The sequence below is a fragment of the Dipodomys spectabilis genome, unplaced genomic scaffold, assembly GCF_019054845.1.
Source record: "Dipodomys spectabilis isolate Male_0828 unplaced genomic scaffold, ASM1905484v1 ptg000125l, whole genome shotgun sequence".
In the NCBI taxonomy this organism is placed as follows: Eukaryota; Metazoa; Chordata; class Mammalia; order Rodentia; family Heteromyidae; genus Dipodomys; species Dipodomys spectabilis.
Window position 1 is genome coordinate 9810084 of NW_024870802.1, and position 17873 is coordinate 9827956.

Consider the following 17873-nt stretch of genomic DNA (forward strand, 5'->3'; position numbering starts at 1 on the left):
AGGGAGTCTGAGATGCTTGCAGAATTATTGACCCGGATGTATTAATTCACTTCATTATCTGATAAATATACCCATATGTTTCAGTGCTTTTCGACATAAAAACTAAGCATTTCATTGCTTTTTAAAAGGTGCCCATCAGGGCTGGGAAGGTGGCTCAGTGGTAGAGCGCTTGCCTTGCATGCCTGAGACCCTGGGTTCAATTCCTCAGCACCACATAAGCAAAAAGATTAAAGCCGGAAGTGGCGCTGTGGCTCAAGTAGTAGAGCGCTAGCCTTGAGCTGAAGAGCTGAGGGACAGCGCCCAAGCCCAGAGTTCAGACCCCACGACCAGACCCAAAAAATAAAAAATAAAAGGTGCACATCACTGTGCACCAATGGCTCACACCTGTAATCCTAAATACTATACAGGGTTGAGATCTGAGAACTGTAGTTTGAAGCCAGCCTGGGCAGAAAAGTCTGTGAGACTCTTATCTCCAATTATCCACCAAAAAAACAAGTGGAGCTATAGCTCCAATGATAGAATAAGAGCTCATGGGCAGAGCCTAGCCTCCAGTTCAAGTCCCAGTACTAACACAAAGAGAGAGAGGGAGAGACAGAGACAGAGAGAAAGAAGGGAGAGGGGGAGAGGGAGAGAGAAATTAAACAATGAAATATATTTCAGTCAAGGAAGTAACTTTGTTTTAAGAGTTGTATAAGACTGAACTGAGTGGAAGGAACATAACTGTACGATGGAAACATAATTCAAATACAAATATACAACAGAACATTCTAGTTACAAGTTAATCTTTGTATGCTACCAATTTTCCTAAGCAAATGATAGCTAGAATCAAGTTTAGAGAAAGTTTTCTACTGTATACTATCACATATAATATTACAGTGTGAGGTTGACCCATTATAACAATGAGATGTACAAGACACTATGTTGAAAATGAATTTTACAACTTGTTGGGAGGGAGGGAGGGAGAAGTTGGGGGAGGGAGGGAAGGGATGGTAGGGGAAAAACAAAGGAGGAGGTAACAATGCTCAATAGGAAAGTACTTATTACTTTACTCATGTAACTGTAGCCCCTCTGTACACTATTTCTGTAATAAAAATGTATTTAAGAAAATCATCTAATTAAAAAATAAAAAATAAAAATATTTTTAAAATAAAAAAATAAATTATAGTGTGACACCTCTGTCCACCACATAGCAAACTTACACACTGCCAGAGCTCTCAGCTTTAAACAAAAAGGAAAGAAAAAATTTTCTTGCAAGTCCTGGGGCTTGAACTCAGGGTCTGGGCACTGCTCCTGGGCCTCTCTCAAGGCTAGTACTCTACCACTTGAGCCACAGCACCACTTCTGGCTTTTTCTGCTTATGTGGTAGTGAGGAATTGAACCCAGTGCTTCATGCATGCTAGGCAAGCACTTTACCACTAAGCCACATTCCCAGCCCCTGACAGGCAGTCTTTTTGTTGTTGTTGGTTGGTTGGTTGTGGGGCTTGAACTCGGCCTGAGTGCTGTCCCTCAGCTCTTCAGCTCAAGGCTATCGCTCTACCACTTGAGCCACTCCCAGTTTTCTGAGTGGTTTATTGGAGATAAGAGTCTCATGGACTTTCTTGCCAGGGCTGGCTTTGAACCACAATCCTCAGATCTCAGCCTCCTCAGTAGCTAGGATGACAGGCATGAGCCACTAGCACCCGGCTCCCATAGGGAATCTTAAAAACCAAAACTTTTAGAAAAAAGGGGCCTCTCAAGAAAATCAGATAAATTCATTTTCCTTTTAAAATATTTAAAATCTGGCTCCTCAGAGGCATAGAATATTGAAGGGGGGAAGGTGTTTACAAAAAACTCACTTATCAAAAACATCATAAAATAAAACAATCATCTAGCCCAGACTTTCCCAAGCACAGTTCTAGAGTGTTTAACTACATAGAGTAAGCCACCTATCTTTTCAGAAAATCTGCAAGAACAGTCACTGCCAAGGACAGCCACATATCTGCTTGTTTATGGGAAATCAAGAAAATAGCTTATAATCTCATCTGTCGCATCACACGTTTTGCTTCTATAAGCTCTAAATGTAAGAGTGATTTCAGCCATTTACTGAATCCTCTCTAGATGCCCTATATTTACTGTCTCCTCTAATCTTCACAGACTGAGGAGCAAAGTCAGAAGAAAAAGTAACTTGCTCAAGGTCAGACTGCTGCTGTGTGGAATCATTCCAACTCCAGAGCCTGAGCTCTTAATACTGTTATTGCTATTATTCCATAAAACCTGTCCATAAGCACTACCACTCTCTCCATACTAGATTCCAGATGTGTTCATTTATTTTTGCCTTTCCTAGCTAGTTAACTGCATTTTCACAATGTCAACAGGTTTGAAGGGATCTAAACAAACATTTAAGGAAATGTGATTTTTAAGATTTAGACAACGGAGAACCAGAGAAGTTTTTGTCTAAGACCACAAAGCTGGCTCTGAAAGCAAGCACAAAAACAACCCTGACACCCAGGAGTGACTCCCTTTATACTAAAAGTCCTTCCAACCATGCTCATCTACCCTGAAACCACAATCTACCCTCCATACAAACATTGAAGTTTGCTTTGCCAACCTTGAATGGCATTCCTATGTAAGTTACACACACTTTCAACAGAGAAGCAATTGCTAAGATAATTGGTAGACCTAATATATAACTCTGATCCCTAATTTTGTTAGACAAACATGAACATACCAATATAATATGTGCTAGTATGACAAGTGCTAGAGTAGCCATGTTGGCAATCTGAAAGCATACTGGAGTTAATTATTGCAGACTGGGTAAAGTATGAGAAATGAAAAAAAATACACCCATTCAGGCAAAAGCAGAACTGTAACAGGGTTTAGAAAGTGTTTAAAAATAAATAAAAAGACGTTCTCATTTCCACCAATGGATAGATGATAAAGGTAAAAACTACTAGTAAAACAGTAGATTAGAAAACCTGAATTTAAACCTAAACTGTGACTGTGCAACTTAACCACATTTGAGTCTGTGTCCTCATCCAGGAAATGTGGATTCTGACCTGCCTGTCTCTCAGGATTTGAGAGCCAAATGATGTGAAAGTGTTTAAAACTACCGAACTCCTGTGTTTATGTTTCCACTTCTAAGCGACTGTGTGGGTCCCTCCTCTAAAATGTGGCTCACAAAAACCTCACCCTTCAGGATGAAAATATTCCAATGACATCATTCATTTGCTACTTAGGAGAGTATGTCCAACCTCCTAGTGAAATAAATAAATAAATATCATGTGTATGTATGTGTATTCTTTGTTAATTGCTCTAGCCCTGGTGATACTTCTAGTCAATGCTTTTTTTTTTCCTTCTAACAATTATATTTAGAAATTACTACCAGATGCAGGTTTTCTTCTGGAAATTTTTGGTCAGAAATTCCATCCCCTTTCATAATATGTGGCCAAGCAACCAACTCAGGTAACAAAAAAAAAAAAAAAGGAGACTGCAAGTGACCATCACTTCCATCCCAACAATCTAATTAGGTATTCGATATAGATATTATGTTTTAGGAAATCCACGCAAGCAGATGTGCCTTGGATACCAACATTAATACACCGTGTGCGTTGTTTTCCCCATTTTAAAATACTTGAGGGCCACTATAAGACTTCGCCCAGAATTAAAGAACACTTCTTCTGAAGTTGGGGAAGACTGCAACCCTACTGTCTTTCAACCATCCGTCTTTCAGGGCCCCGTTGAGTTCAACCCTAGGATCCGAACGTGGACGGCTCCTTGGAAGATCAGCTAAATACAAGTTGCAACATACAAAATCAAAAGACCGGACAAGAGCCAGGAAAGAGACACACGGGAGGGGACCCCGGGGGGAGGCGAGGGCAGTGAGTCCCGGAGCCACTCGGGGGCCCGCGGCGGTTTTAATCTCCCGAGCGCAACTTCCCGTTTTTCTCCGGCTTACCTTGTATACTTTCCCAAAGGCTCCGTCGCCCAATTCTCCGATGATCTCCCAAAATTCCTCGGGGTTCAGATCCCTCTTCACATGCTCGTACTGCTTCTTCTTCTTCTCGCTCCCCAACTTGAAGATCTTACGGAAATTGAAGAAGGACATGTTTCCTCCCGACACGGAGGGAGAGCTTAGGGGCTTAAACTACAACAATAACCCAAGGGAGGGAAGAAAAACACCACCAGCAACAATGAGAGGTGAGTTTCAGCTCCCGGCCCCTCTCCCTCGCGGGCCCGGCGGGCGGCCAGGGGCGCGGGGTCCCGTCCGGGCTGCTCCCGCCGGAGCGGCCCCCCGGGAGAAGGCGGGGCGGCGACGCGGCTCCGGCCCGCGGTGGCGGGGCCGCGCGGGCAGCCGCTCCGAACCGGGTCCTCGAGCCCCGCCGGCCCTCGGGGGCTGCACCTGCCCCGACGATCGTCCTCACTCGCCCGGGGCCCGGGTCCGGGGCCCGGCAGGTCGGGGCGGCCCGGATGGCCGCAGCCGCGGCGACTTTAGGCCCGTGTCAACGGCGAGTCTCCAGGGGCGGCGGCCACTCCGGGCCAGGAAAGCGTCCGGCGCCCGAGAGGCGCAGAGTCGAGAGGCCGAGCGGTCCCGCCTCGGCCCCGAGGCTCCTCCGCGGCTGTCTGCTCCCGCGGCGCGAGGCCCCTGCGTCCCTTCAGCTCCGGGACGCCGCCGCAGCCGCCGCTGCCGCTGCCGCCTCGCTCGGTCTCCAGCCCACACAGCCTCGGCCTGGAGCGCGCGCCGACGCCGATCCGCAGCGTGCCCGCGCTCCTCGGCCGCGCGCCCGCTCGGTCACGCGCCCTGCTCGCCGCGTGCTCGCGAGGGCGGGCCCTCTAGTCCTGCGCACGCGCGTTGGGTCTTGTCCGCTGAGAGACCACAGTCCCGCACCTGGAGCCCGCATCTCTGACTCGCGTTCGCGGTTCTGTCCCTCCGGAACCCGAATCCTTGTCGGTTCACGGCTTTGGTGGAGCGGCCCTTGGTAGGTTATGCTTGAGGATGTCACCTCCATTCTGGATCTGGGGGAAATGGTGAAGTGTGAAAATGGACTTTTCTTTTCCCTCCCTTTCCTTAAAGAGGTCCCAGGTGCGGTGATGAGCGGGGACCAGCGGGGACCATGAGCTTGGGCTCTGGGGCCGGAGCCCTGTGACCTTGAGCGGGTGACCTCTCTGAGCCTCAGTTCCCTTGTTGTGAAATGAAGACCCTAATAGTGTCTACCCAGAGGCTCAGTCTTAGCCAGTGTGGCCGAAGTGTACACCTGAGACCGATAAGGATAGGGCTGAATTCTTCACGCGCCCTTCCGGAACCATGAACCCGATACTCCCTTCACCTCCATAGGCGCAGACCTAGGCCGCCCCAGGTGACTCCCTGAACTGAGGGCTTGGCTTCCCCAACTTTTGAGGCCGCCTGGGCGTTCACTGCAATCTCTCAGATGGTTAACCTACCTACCCCCCACACACACACACCTGAGGGACTCTCAGGGCAGGGGCCTGCGCCTGGTCTGGGTATGCAATGCATCCTTGGCATGGCATAGAAAAGCAAGTCTGGTGAATGAGTGAGCAGAGATACCTAGGGCAGGCAATGCTGCCATTAACCATTGCCCTCCAGCCCAAACCCCTCTTCCAGTAAGAGACTTGGAACAGTTTGGTTTCTCAAGACCCTCTGGTTTGGTTTGGTTTTGCTTTGTTTTTAACAGTTTCATTGAAGCATAATTGATGTGTGCGTTTAAAGTGTACACTTTTATCTTTTGACAAATGCATATACTCATAAAAACAGTATTAGCATTTATGAGAAAGTGAAGGAAGGCACAAAGAATAAAACAAAAAGTACTATAATTGCACCTAACAAACATAACTTTTTGGAAAAAAAAAAAAAAAAGCCAAATGTAACTCTTTGGGAGGGGGGGTTGTGCTGCTTGAATTCGGCCTAGGCGCTGGCCCTGAGCTCTTCAGCTCAAGGCTAGCGCTCTACCACTTGAGCCACAAGACCACTTCCGGTTCTCTGGTGGTTAATTGGAGATAAGAGTCTCAGGGACTTTCCTGCCTAGGCTAGCTTTCAGGCACGATCCTCAGATCTCATCATCCTCAGTAGCTAAGATTACAGGTGTGAGCCATGGCCCCCCTGGGGCTAACTTTTTTTTCATCTAGATTAGATCATACAGTACACTTACAGGTTTGTATCCAGCATTTTTCAGGTTCTTGTACAATTCACAATTGTGCTCTTCCACCATGAAATATTAAGGTTATTAAAATGTATTTATTTTAATTATGACATTTCCCCCACATAATTGGTTATTTCCTCAGTATAAATCACCCAGGTAGATTTGAATCAAAAGATATATGCCTATTTCCTTTCTCTTTTTGTTTGGTGATATTCTTTTCAGAATAGAAAAGCCTTTGCTGTTTTCATAAATTAAAAGGCGCAATACTGTGAAAAATAATTCAAATACAGGAATTATGATCTACAAAGACATCTATAACACTCTCCCCTCCTTCTTTCTCCTCACTCCTGACTTAACCACTGTTAAAAGTTAAGGCCGTGGCAACCCGGCACTAGTGGATCACACCTGTAATCCTAACTACTCAGGACACTAAGATCTGAGGATCACAGTTCAAAGACAAGCCAGGCTTTGATAAGGTAAGAGTCTTATGGAGTCCATAAGACTCCATAAGACTCTTATCTTATCAACTACCATAAAACCAGAAGTGGTGCTGTGGCTCAAGTGATAAAGCAACTCGCCTTGAGCTGAAGAACTGAGGGACAGTGCCCAGGCCCAGAATTCAAGCCCCACAACCCACAAAAAAAAAAAAAAAAAGGCCATGGGCTGAAGATGTGGCTCAAGAGGTAGAGTGCATGCCTAGAAAGCATGAGACCCAAGGCTCAAACCCAAGTAACACCATTAAAAAAATTGGCAAAGGGGGCTGGGAAGGTGGCTCAGTGGTAGAGTGCTTGCCTTGCATGCATGAGACCCTGGGTTCGATTCCTCAGCACCACATAAGCAAAAAGAAAAAAGCCGGAAGTGGCATTGTGGCTCAAGTGGTAGAGCGCTAGCCTTGAGCTGAAGAGCTGAGGGACAGTGCCCAGGCCCAGAGTTCAGGCCCCACGACCAGACCCAAAAAAAAAAAAAAAAAGAAAAAAAATTGGCAAAGTTGCGACAGTGGCTCACTCCTATAATCTCAGCTAAGCAGGAATCAAAAATTAGGACTCCAATTCAAGGCCAACCCGGGTAAAAAGTGAAACTCCACCTGAACCAATAAATCAGGAATGATAGCACACACACCTGTCATCCCAGCTATGAGGAAAGCACACATAAGAGGCTTGTAGTCAAGAATGGCCCAAACAAGCCGGGCGCCGGTGGCTCACGCCTGTAATCCTAGCTACTCAGGAGGCTGAGATCTGAGGATCACGGTTCAAAGCCAGCCCGGGCAGGAAAGTTCGTGAGACTCTTATCTCCAATAAACCGCTAGAAAACCGGAAGTGGTGCTGTGGCTCAAGCAGTAGAGCACTAGCCTTGAGCTGAAGAGCACAAGGACAGCGCCCAAGCCCAGAGTTCAAGCTCCACGACAAAAAAAAAAAAAAGAATGGCCCAAACAAAAACATGAAATCCTATCCAAAAACTAAAGCAAAAATGGTTGGAGGTGTGGCTAAAGTGGTAGAATATTTGTCTAGCAATTGAGAGATCTTGAGTTCTGTTGAGGTTGTGATGATGAGTATATTCATGGTATAGACAGTGATTATAATCTCACAGATGTATACTTTTCCTTTCCACACTCACCAAGTTGAATATGAATAGCTTTGTGTATGTCAATCATACTTCAATAAAGTGTTTTTTAATCACTAGGAAAAGATAAAAGTCCAGATACTTTTTTTTTTTTTTTGGGGGGGGGGGTAGGGGTCAGTCCTGGTGCTTGAATTTAGGGCCTGGGCACTATCCCTGAGCCTTTTTTGCTCAAGGCTAGCACTCTACCACTTGAGTCACAGCACCACTTCTGGCTTTTTCAGTTTACATGGTGCTGAGGAATCAAACCCAGGGCTTCACACATGCATTCTACCACTATGCCACATTCCCAGCCCCTGATACTTTTTAATAAGTGATGAAAATTGCATAAACATCTTATGAAAGCTTTTTAAATAAAATAATGGCATAACCAAAAACTGTTAAGCTTTTGAATATGAGGGTACTTTTAGGGCTAATAAAAAGAAGTTCTAAAACTGAATTGTGAGGCCAGATGTAATGGAACATACCTGTAATCCCAGCACTTAGGAGGCTGAGGCTTAGGTCAGAGTCAGCTTGGGCTACATAGAGAGAGCCTGTCTCACAAAAACAAAAAACAAAACAACAGAGAATGATGTCATTTTATATAGGACACTGACATCTTTCTATGCCAGCACAAATCAATCTAACCCTTTTCAATAGATGCATAGAGTTCCTGGTGTCTAGTTATATCATAATTTATTCAAGCATTCCTCTATTGATAGGCATTTAAGTGGTTTCTAGTTTTTACCATCACAAATAGCCACAGTGAGCACAGACATATTTGTGTGTTTATCTAGTTATATTTCCTTAAGATAATTCAAAACGTGGAATTAAATGAGTCAAAGACTTTATTAAATTTTTTTACCTGTGTTGCCAGATTGGCCTATAAAAGGGTTGGTTGTACCAATTTATAATTCTATTCATAATGTCTGAGTGCCAACTATATTACAATATCAGGAGCCCACCAAGATACTATATGACTGCTCCAAAATAATCTGACATTTTAATTTACAATTCTCAGAGTACTAGGGATAGGATGCCTTTTTATATCTATAGTGGCCTCTTTCAATTCTTGTATTGTGAAACAACTCATAGTATTTACTAAATATATCAGCTGATGTTAGCATCTTGTTAATAAGATGGTGGAGCCTAACATACTTAGGCTTATGGAGTTAAATAATAGCTTAGATATTTTTGCCTTGAAAGTACAGCTACAGAAATTATTTAACAATACTAGATGGCATTTAGACAGGTTTGCCCAGTAATGGCCTTGTATTCTTAAATCTAGCCCATTGTCTTCCTATCCTATAATTTCTTGTTGAATACATGAATGAAAGATGGAACAAGGGATACAGGCTAAAGGTATAGTTCAAGGGATAAAAAGCACTTGCCTAGCAAGCATGAGGCATTGAGTTAAAATGCCTGCCTGCACTGCCAAAAAGAAAAGGGGTAAAATATATACTTAATAAAAAGAAATTAGGGGCTGGGAAGGTGGCTCAGTGGTAGAGTGCTTGTCTAGCATGCATGAAGCCCTGGGTTCGATTCCTCAGCACCACATAAACAAAAAAAGCCAGAAGTGGAGCTGTGACTCAAGTGGTAGAGTGCTAGCCTTGAGCAAAAAGAAGCTCAGGGACAGTGCCCAGGCCCTGATTTCAAGCCCCAGGACTGACAAAAAAAAAAAAAGTTACTTGCTCTTTCTTATTTCTAATTTAGGCAGTAAATTTACTACTTAGTTCTTTAAATGCTACTGTGTGTATTATAAGTAACAAATTCCTTAGTTGTGATGTACTTAATAGAATGGTACATTTTACTATCCCATGGAAATGTGTGTGTGTGTGTGTGTGTGTGTGTGTGTGTGTGTGTGTGTGTGTTTTGCTAGTCCTGGGGCTTGAACTCAGGGCCTGGGCACTGTCCCTGAGCTTCTTTTGCTCAAGGCTAGCACTCTACACTTGAGCCACAGCCCTACTTCTGGCTTTTTCCGTTTATGTGATACTGAGGAATTGAACCCAGGGCTTCATGCATGCTAGGCAACCACTCTACCACTAAGCCACATTCTCAGCCCTGGAATTATATTTTTAGAAAGGATTCTTTTATTTTAAGAAAGTAACTTGCAATTATGACAATTATTCTCCCAAAATAGAATTATGTGTCATTCAGAATATTCCAAGTCTTATTTTTGGCCTTTTTTTATTTGCTATTCTAAAAGCTAAAAAAAGAAAATCAACAACTCACCTGAATTGAGCTCTTTTTCATTTCAAAAAAGAACTTTAAAATGTTTTCTCTTCTAATTCATCTCTCCTCTTGTCATACAGAATTTATTCCCACCCCCACCTTCCTTCATCCCAAGGGACTTCTACTCAAACGAATCAGCAGCATTTGGCTGCTTAGTAAGAAGGCTTAACTATACAAATCTTAGAAAATTAGAGGCTGGGAAGGTGGCTCAGTGGCAGAGCGCTTGCCTTGCATGCCTGAGGCCCTGGGATCGATTCCTCAGCACCACATAAACAAAAAGAAAAAAGCTGGAAGTGGCACTGTGGCCCAAGTGGTAGAGCGCTAGCCTTGAGCTGAAGAGCTGAGGGACAGCGCCCAAGCCCAGAGTTCAGGCCCCATGGCCGGACCCAAAAAAAAAAAAAAAATCTTAGAAAATTAGAAAATAAAAAGTGGATAGACATACTTCTTTTACAAGTAGTACTCAAATTCCAATTTAAAAATCTAGCTGGGGGCTGGGAATTTGGCTCAGTGGTAGAGTGGTTGCCTTACATGCATGAGGCCCTGGGTTCGATTCCTCAGCACCACATAAGCAGAAAAAAGCCAGAAGTGGCGCTGTGGCTTAAGTGGTAGGGTGCTAGTCTTGAGCTGAATTGCTAAGGGACAGTGCCCAGGCCTAGAGTTCAGCCCCCACAACTGTCAAAAAATTAAATTAAAATAAAATAAAATAAAAATCTAGCTGGGCACACCTGGCTCACATCTATAATCCTAGCTAGTCAGGCTTGTCAGGAGGCTGAGATTTGAGAATTGAGGTTCAAAGTCATTCAGGACAGACAAATCCAAGAGATTCTTATCTCCAATTAACCAGAAAAAAAAGCCGGAAGCATAAGTATAGCTTAAGTGGTAGAGTACCAGCCTTGAGCAGAAAAGCTAAGCAAGAACATGAGGCCCTGAGTTCAAGTCCCATCTACCAGCACAAAAATAAACGAACACAAAAGTAAAAGAAAAATCTAGACACCATAACATTTTCTGAGCTGCCTAAATGAGACAAACCAAGTGGTAGAGCAACTAGCATCTGATACTTTAGGGTTGATAAAAGCCTTTGCAAAGCCTGGCATTCTGTGTTAAATCCCCAATAAAAAAGCAGAAAAAGAAGTCTTTGTGTTATTCTTAGTCCTTACTTTTATGTATTAGGTTCTGTCCTCATTTCATAAAGGTACACATTGAATATGATGATTTTTGATCATTGGCTCAGAATTATGTATCCTGTCATTAACCAGCTTTGTGACACTGAGCAAGTCACAAGTCACATTCTTCCTATACTTTGGGGCTTACAAATGAATTTCAAATTTGGGGGGTATACAATACCAGGGTTTGAAATAATGGCCTTTTATTTGGTCTACCACTTGAGTCATACTCCCAAACCATTTTTTCCCCTTGAACTCAGGACCTGGGCACTGTCCCTGAGCTTCTTTTGCTCAAGGCTAGCAGTCTTCCACTTGCACTACAGCACCACCACTTCCAGCTTTTTCTGTTTATGTGGTACTGAGTATCGAATCCAGGGCTTCATGCATGCTAGGCAAGCACTTTACCACTGAACCACATTCCCAGCCCCCCAAACCTCTTTTTTTTTAATTTAGCTATTTTTTAAATATAGTCTCATGTTTTTGCCCAGACTACTTTGAACCTCCAGCCTCCTGATCTCTGTCTCCCAAATCGCTGAGATGAATTTCATATTTAACACAGATGGCTTCAGGGAAATGAAACAATTCAGGATGATCCAGAGAATGTGGTAGCTACTAAGGTCCAAAAAAGAAATTCACACTGTTAGATGGACAAAGCCTGCCTCGGGCACTGAGGTCAGAAGATGGACATTTTCAAAGTAATATTCAAAAGAAATGTTCATGGGGCTGGGAAGGTGGCTCAGTGGTAGAGCGCTTGCCTTGCTTGCATGAGGACCTGGGTTCGATTCCTCAGCACCACATAAACAGAAAAAGCTGGAAGTGACACTGTGGCTCCAGTGGTAGAGCGCTAGCATTGAGCTGAAGAGCTGAGGGACAGTGCCCAGGCCCAGAATTCAGGCCCCATGACCGAAAAAAAAAAAAAAAAAAAAAAAGAAATGTTCAGATTTTCACAATAAAGAAATCACTTCTCCAGTCCTTATGCTGTCTTACACTCTTCTTTCTTTTCTCTTCTAATCTCCCAGGATTTAGAGGCTCTTCCTGCTTTTTATGTAAAAACTTTTTGTTATGATTCATTCCTGTTTCAAAAAATTGTCACAATTTTACAAACCATGATTTGAGCCTTCTTCCATTAAATTATTAATGCAGTTAAGAAATTACCATCATTGGGCTGGGAAGGTGGCTCAGTGGTAGAGCGCTTGCCTTGCATGCATGAGGCCCTGGGTTCGATTCCTCAGCACCACATAAGCAAAAAGAAAAAAAAGCTGGAAGTGGCGCTGTGGCTCAAGTGGTAGAGCGCTAGCCTTGAGCTGAAGAGCTGAGGGAAAGTGCCCAGACCCAGAGTTCAGACCCCATGACCGGACCCAAAAAAAAAAGAAATTACCATCATTTCTATTTCTGTGGTTCATATTTCATGTTAGAGCAGGCAATTAACCAATACAGCTTCCTCTTAAAGACAAACGTGTTCTTGTATTTTATGTCAATGCCTATTTCTTTTCTTCTCCTTTTTCTTGGGTGGGGGGGGGGCGGTCCAGTCGTGGGCCTGAACTCAGGGCCTGGGCTGTCCCTCAGCTCTTCAGCTCAAGGCTAGCACTCTACCACTTGAGCCACAGCGCCACTTCTGGTTTTTTTTTCTGCTTATGTGGTGCTGAGGAATCAAACCCAGAGCCTCATGCATACAAGGCAAGTGCTCTACCACTGAGCCACCTTCTTGGCCCTCTCCTTTCTTTTTTTAGGTCTGAGATCAGAACTCAAACTCAATACCTGCTGCTTTCATTCATTAGATGGCACTCTACCAACTGAGCCATATCTCCAACACCTAAATTATTTGGTTGGTTATCCCCTTTTTTTGCCAACTTCTTAAATGGCTATTTCTAACAAATAACAATAATAATAACCAAATGATTTCTTACTGAGGATCCAGCTAAATAATAATAAAGAAAAACATTCCAGAGTTATTTCTTTATTTAGAATTGCTAGCATTTATTCATTCGCATTAATTCATGCAATTGACAGCTATCAAATTTATACTATGGGCAGGCACTGGTGGCTCATACCTGTAATCCTAACTACTCAGGAGGCTAAGGATCTAAGGATCACAGTTCAAAGACAGCCAGAGAAGAAAAGTGTGTGAGACTGTTTATCTCCAATTCCACAAGAAAACCAGAAATGGAGCTGTGGCTTAAAGTGGTAGAGTGCTAGGTTTGAGCAAAAGAACTCAGGGACAGTGCCCAGGCCCTGAGTTCAAGACCTATGACCGGAAAAAAAAAAAAAAACTATGGCAGATAGTGACCTCAGGACCAAGGAATCAGTCAAAAATGAAGGCAGACAAATGAGTCCCTACATTCTGCATACATTATATATTATACAGTATTATATATTCATCATCTGTTATATATGTATGTTCATTATATTCATTATGTTAGGTAGGATTTGTGCAAATTAGAGATACAATACTATTTTCTGACCTAATTGTCCACTGGGGGTGATTTTACACAGTCACTCCTAGAATATCTGATCATTTCTGGAGACTTTTTTTTTTTTTAATTGTCACAACCAGGAAATAGGACATTATTATCATCAGGTTGGTAGAGTCTAGGGATTCTGCAGGACAGCTCAAACAATTGCCTAGGCTGAAACCTCCTATTCGTTTTTCATTTGAAGTAAGGATAATGCAGGCAGGCATCAAGAAGTAGGAGGGGTTCTTTTTTTTTTTGGGGGGGGGGTATGGTTGTGGGGCCTGAACTCTGGGCCTGGGAGCTGTCCCTCAGCTCTTCAGCTCAAGGCTAGCGCTCTAACACTTGAGCCACAGTGCCACTTCCGGCTTTTTTCTTTTTGCTTATGTGGTGCTGAGGAATCGAACCCAGGGCCTCAGGCATGCAAGGCAAGTGCTCTACCACTGAGCCAACTTCCCAGCCCAAGAAGTGGGAGGGTGCCCGGCGCTGGTGGCTCACGCCTGTAATCCTAGCTACTCAGGAGGCTGAGATCTGAAGATCGTGGTTCAAAGCCAGCCCGGGCAGGAGAGACCGTGAGACTCCTATCTCCAATAAACCACCAGAAAACCGGAAGTGGCGCTGTAGCTCAAGTGGTAGAGCGCTCGCCTTGAGCTGAAGAGCTGAGGGATAGTGCCAGGCCCAGAGTTCAAGCCCCATGACCGACTAAAAAAAAAAAAAAAAAAAAGTGGGAGGGTTTCTATATCTCCCTTTGCATTTTAGATCTGAGACTGGTTAGCCAATATAATGCAGCAGAAGTAATATACTGGATTCCAGTCCTGGAACTTAAGAGACTGGCAGTTTCCATTCTTGGTACTTGGAACACTCATTGCTGGAACTTGCCACCATATCTAAGCAAGTCCACACAACCACTGGAGAGATAGAATGGAGCTGTAATTTCCTTATGGCTGAACTTCTAGCTGACAGTCATCATCATTTTGCCAGCCAAATTTGAGCTGAATGAAAGAAGCCAGACGTCCCTCAACACACCTACGTACATCACACATACACATCCATTTCTGTAGTAAATGGAAACTGACATGCAAACTACAGTGAGAACAAGAGAGCCATTGCTGCCTGGAAATGAGGAAGTAATGAGGGAGACATTATACGGAATCTCCTAGAAACCTAGAGGGTAGTGATAAATACATTCATCATTGGATCGCAGTGATGGAGTCACAGGTGTCAAGGCCTACTAAATTGTGCATCTTAAACCTTTGTAACATTGTCAGTGATTTTTGTTGGTTGGTTGGTTTGGTGTTTTATTTTTATTGGTACTGAGGCTTTAAACTATAAGATCATGCTTTACTACTCGAGCCACACTCCAGCCTTATTTTTTGCTGGTTATTTTAGAGCTACTTTTCTTCCTGAGCTGGTCTCAAACCATGATTCTCAAGATCTCAGCCTCCCAAGTAGCTGTGATTACCAGCATAAGCTAGATCACTTTGGTTGTTTTTATACCTTGGTTTATATTGATAATTTTACTTGCTTGTTGATATTTATTTTGCTTCTTAATTGGTATTCACTCATTTTTACAAAATGTGGCTTCATTTGGAACCTTGTAAGTCCTTTACTCACACTGAATGTTTTTTTCTCCACTCAGGAGACCATCCTAATTCTATTCTTCATTTATGCCTTTCAAATGTTTGTGGTTCACATAACAAGGATTTGGGAATTATTAAGGAATAAAGACTTCTTTGAAGCCAAGTATTGTTGCCAGCTAGCACCAGAACCAATCCTGCTAAACCAACAGTCTCAGAAACCCTGTTTTCTTTCCTTTGTCTGCTCCTCAAGCTGCATGATTGAGTCTCCCAAAGGGAAGTTTTCATTCTGTTTTGATAGGATCCAGATTCTCCACATAAACTCATTTACAATGTGGTACACTCCTGTAACCTAGGCCAACTGCGTTATTTTCAAATTGCTTATCCCTTTATTGAGCTGGCAAAACACACTAGCTTGGGGGCTGGGAATGTGGCTTAGTGGTAGAGTGCTTGCCTAGCATGCATGAAGCCCTGGGTTCGATTCTTCCCCACCACATAAACAGAAAAGGCCAGAAGTGGCACTGTGGCTCAAGTGGCCAAATGCTAGCCTTGAGCTAAAGAGCTGAGGGACAGCGCCCAGGCCAAGAATTCAAGACCCATGACCAACAAGAATAAATAAAATAAAATGTTAACTGGGTATGGTGGTACATAATCCCAGCCTCTGGGAAGCTGAGGCAGGAGTATTAAAAGTGTGAGACAAGCCTGAAACGCCTATCAAGCTCTAGGCCACCATAAGTTCCTCCCATACAGCTCCCCCTTTAAATATACTATTAAACATGCACATTTCCTTATTTGATTTCTTCTGAACAAGCTGAATCAATACTGAAAATCAACAATGACTTCACACTATTTGGGATCCTGGATCCTGGCTGTGTTTACTACTTGAACCTGTCAGGTAGTTGCTGATTAGAACAAAAAAAATAGTATATATGTTCTTCACTAGAAAATACTAGCTTTAATGTTATAATCTATAAGATACTCAAGGCTTGATTTTGGGCAAGTTGGTTAGTGGAGAATATAACATCTGATTTTTTTCATGTTATAACATTTTCCTGGGCCGGATGCTGGTAGCTCACGCCTGTAATCCTAGTTACTCAGGAGGCTGAGATCTGAGGATCGCGGTTCAAAGCCAGCCCGGGCAGGAAAGATTGTGAGACTCCTATCTCCAATAAACCACTAGAAAACTGAAAGTGGCGCTGTAGCTCAGGTGGTAGAGCTCTCGCCTTGAGCTGAAGAGCTGAGGGACAGTGCTCAGGCCCAGAGTTCAAGCCCTGCGACAAACAAAAACAAAAAAACAAAAAAAAAATTTTCCTATAAGCCCAGAAGTATGAGTGAAAAGTTGGAGTGATCGCCAAGAAGTGAGAATCAGAGAAATGAGCTCCAAAACCACTTTGAAACCAAGTCGGAAGCCAGGCGGCTCACACCTGTAGCCCTAGCTATTCAGGAAACTAAGATCTGAGGATCACAGTTTGAAGCCAGTCTGGGGAAAGCAAGTCTGAGAAACTCTTAGCTCTAATTAAACAGCAAAATGCCAGACCTGAAACTGTGGCTTAAGTGGAGAGCTCCAGCCTTGTGCAGAAAAAGCTGAGACAGAGCCCAGGTTCTGAGTTCAAGCCCTTGTACCAACACATACACACAAACACACACACACACACACACACACACACACACACACACACACACACGTATGCATACACATGCATGTACACAAAATCTTAGATGTTTGATACAGGTTTCTAAGTTTCATTGATCACCTAGATCTCATAAGTGAATGAATCCTTGCAGGGACACAAGCCTTAGATTTCTACCTTTAACCTCTAAATGTTGTATATTCTAAGGCAAAAATTGGCAGTGGGAGGGGAGTGGCAGCTTGAAATGTTTTGGGCCAGGTATCTTTTTTGAAATATAATTTATTATTATTATTGTATTGTTTTGTACAAAGGGGTTACTGTTTTGTTTTGTTTTTTGTTTTTGGGGGGGGGGTCCGGTCGTGGGGCCTGACTCTGGGCCTGGGCGCTGTCCCTCAGCTCTTCACTTCAAGGCTAGCACTCTACCACTTGAGCCACAGCGCCACTTCCAGCTTTTTTCTTTTTTTTTTGTCGGTTATGGGGCTTGAACTCTGGGCCTGGGCGCTGTCCTTCAGCTCTTCAGCTCAAGGCGAGCGCTCTACCACTTGAGCTACAGCGCCACTTCCGGTTTTCTGGTGGTTTATTGGAGATAGGAGTCTCACGGTCTCTCCTGCCCGGGCTGGCTTTGAACCGCAATCCTCAGATCTCAGCCTCCTGAGTACAGGCGTGAGCCACCAGTGCCCAGCCCAGCTTTTTTCTTTTTGCTTATGTAGTGCTGAGGAATCAAACCCAGGTCCTCATGCATGCAAGGCAAGCACTCTACCACTGAGCCACCTTCCCAGCCCCAGTAGTTACTGTTTTATAAGTCAGGTAATAAGTACACATCTTTTTAGACAATGTCATCTCTTCCTTTGCTCTCCTCTAGTTTCCTCCTCCCATCCCTGCCCACAAGTTGCATAGTTCTTCTTCCACATAGTATCTACTGGTACCACTGCTGCATTTGTTCACTCTTGTTCCCTCCATCTTCCCCCACTCTCCTCAAAAGGCAGAAAAAAAAAGAACAAGCAAAACAAAACAAAAACAGCAACACCAAAGCAAGGTATCTTTTTACCTAAAATCATAGATTTATACCATAAAAAGAGATGTAAACATA

At 43.7% G+C, this 17873-nt stretch overlaps 1 protein-coding gene across 2 annotated transcripts in view; it reads right to left on the reverse strand.

The window, feature by feature from the left end:
* Slk (STE20 like kinase) overlaps positions 1-4218 on the reverse strand; it is a 48750-nt gene extending 44532 nt beyond the window's left edge. The window contains exon 1 of one of the 2 annotated variants that reach the window (XM_042689613.1): positions 3935-4218. In XM_042689613.1, the coding sequence (XP_042545547.1) occupies positions 3935-4084 (150 nt within the window). In that variant the 5' untranslated portion in view covers positions 4085-4218. The remainder of the gene's footprint in view (positions 1-3934) is intronic. The other variant, XM_042689614.1, reaches the window with a different exon arrangement.
* Between the last annotated feature and the right edge of the window lie 13655 nt (positions 4219-17873).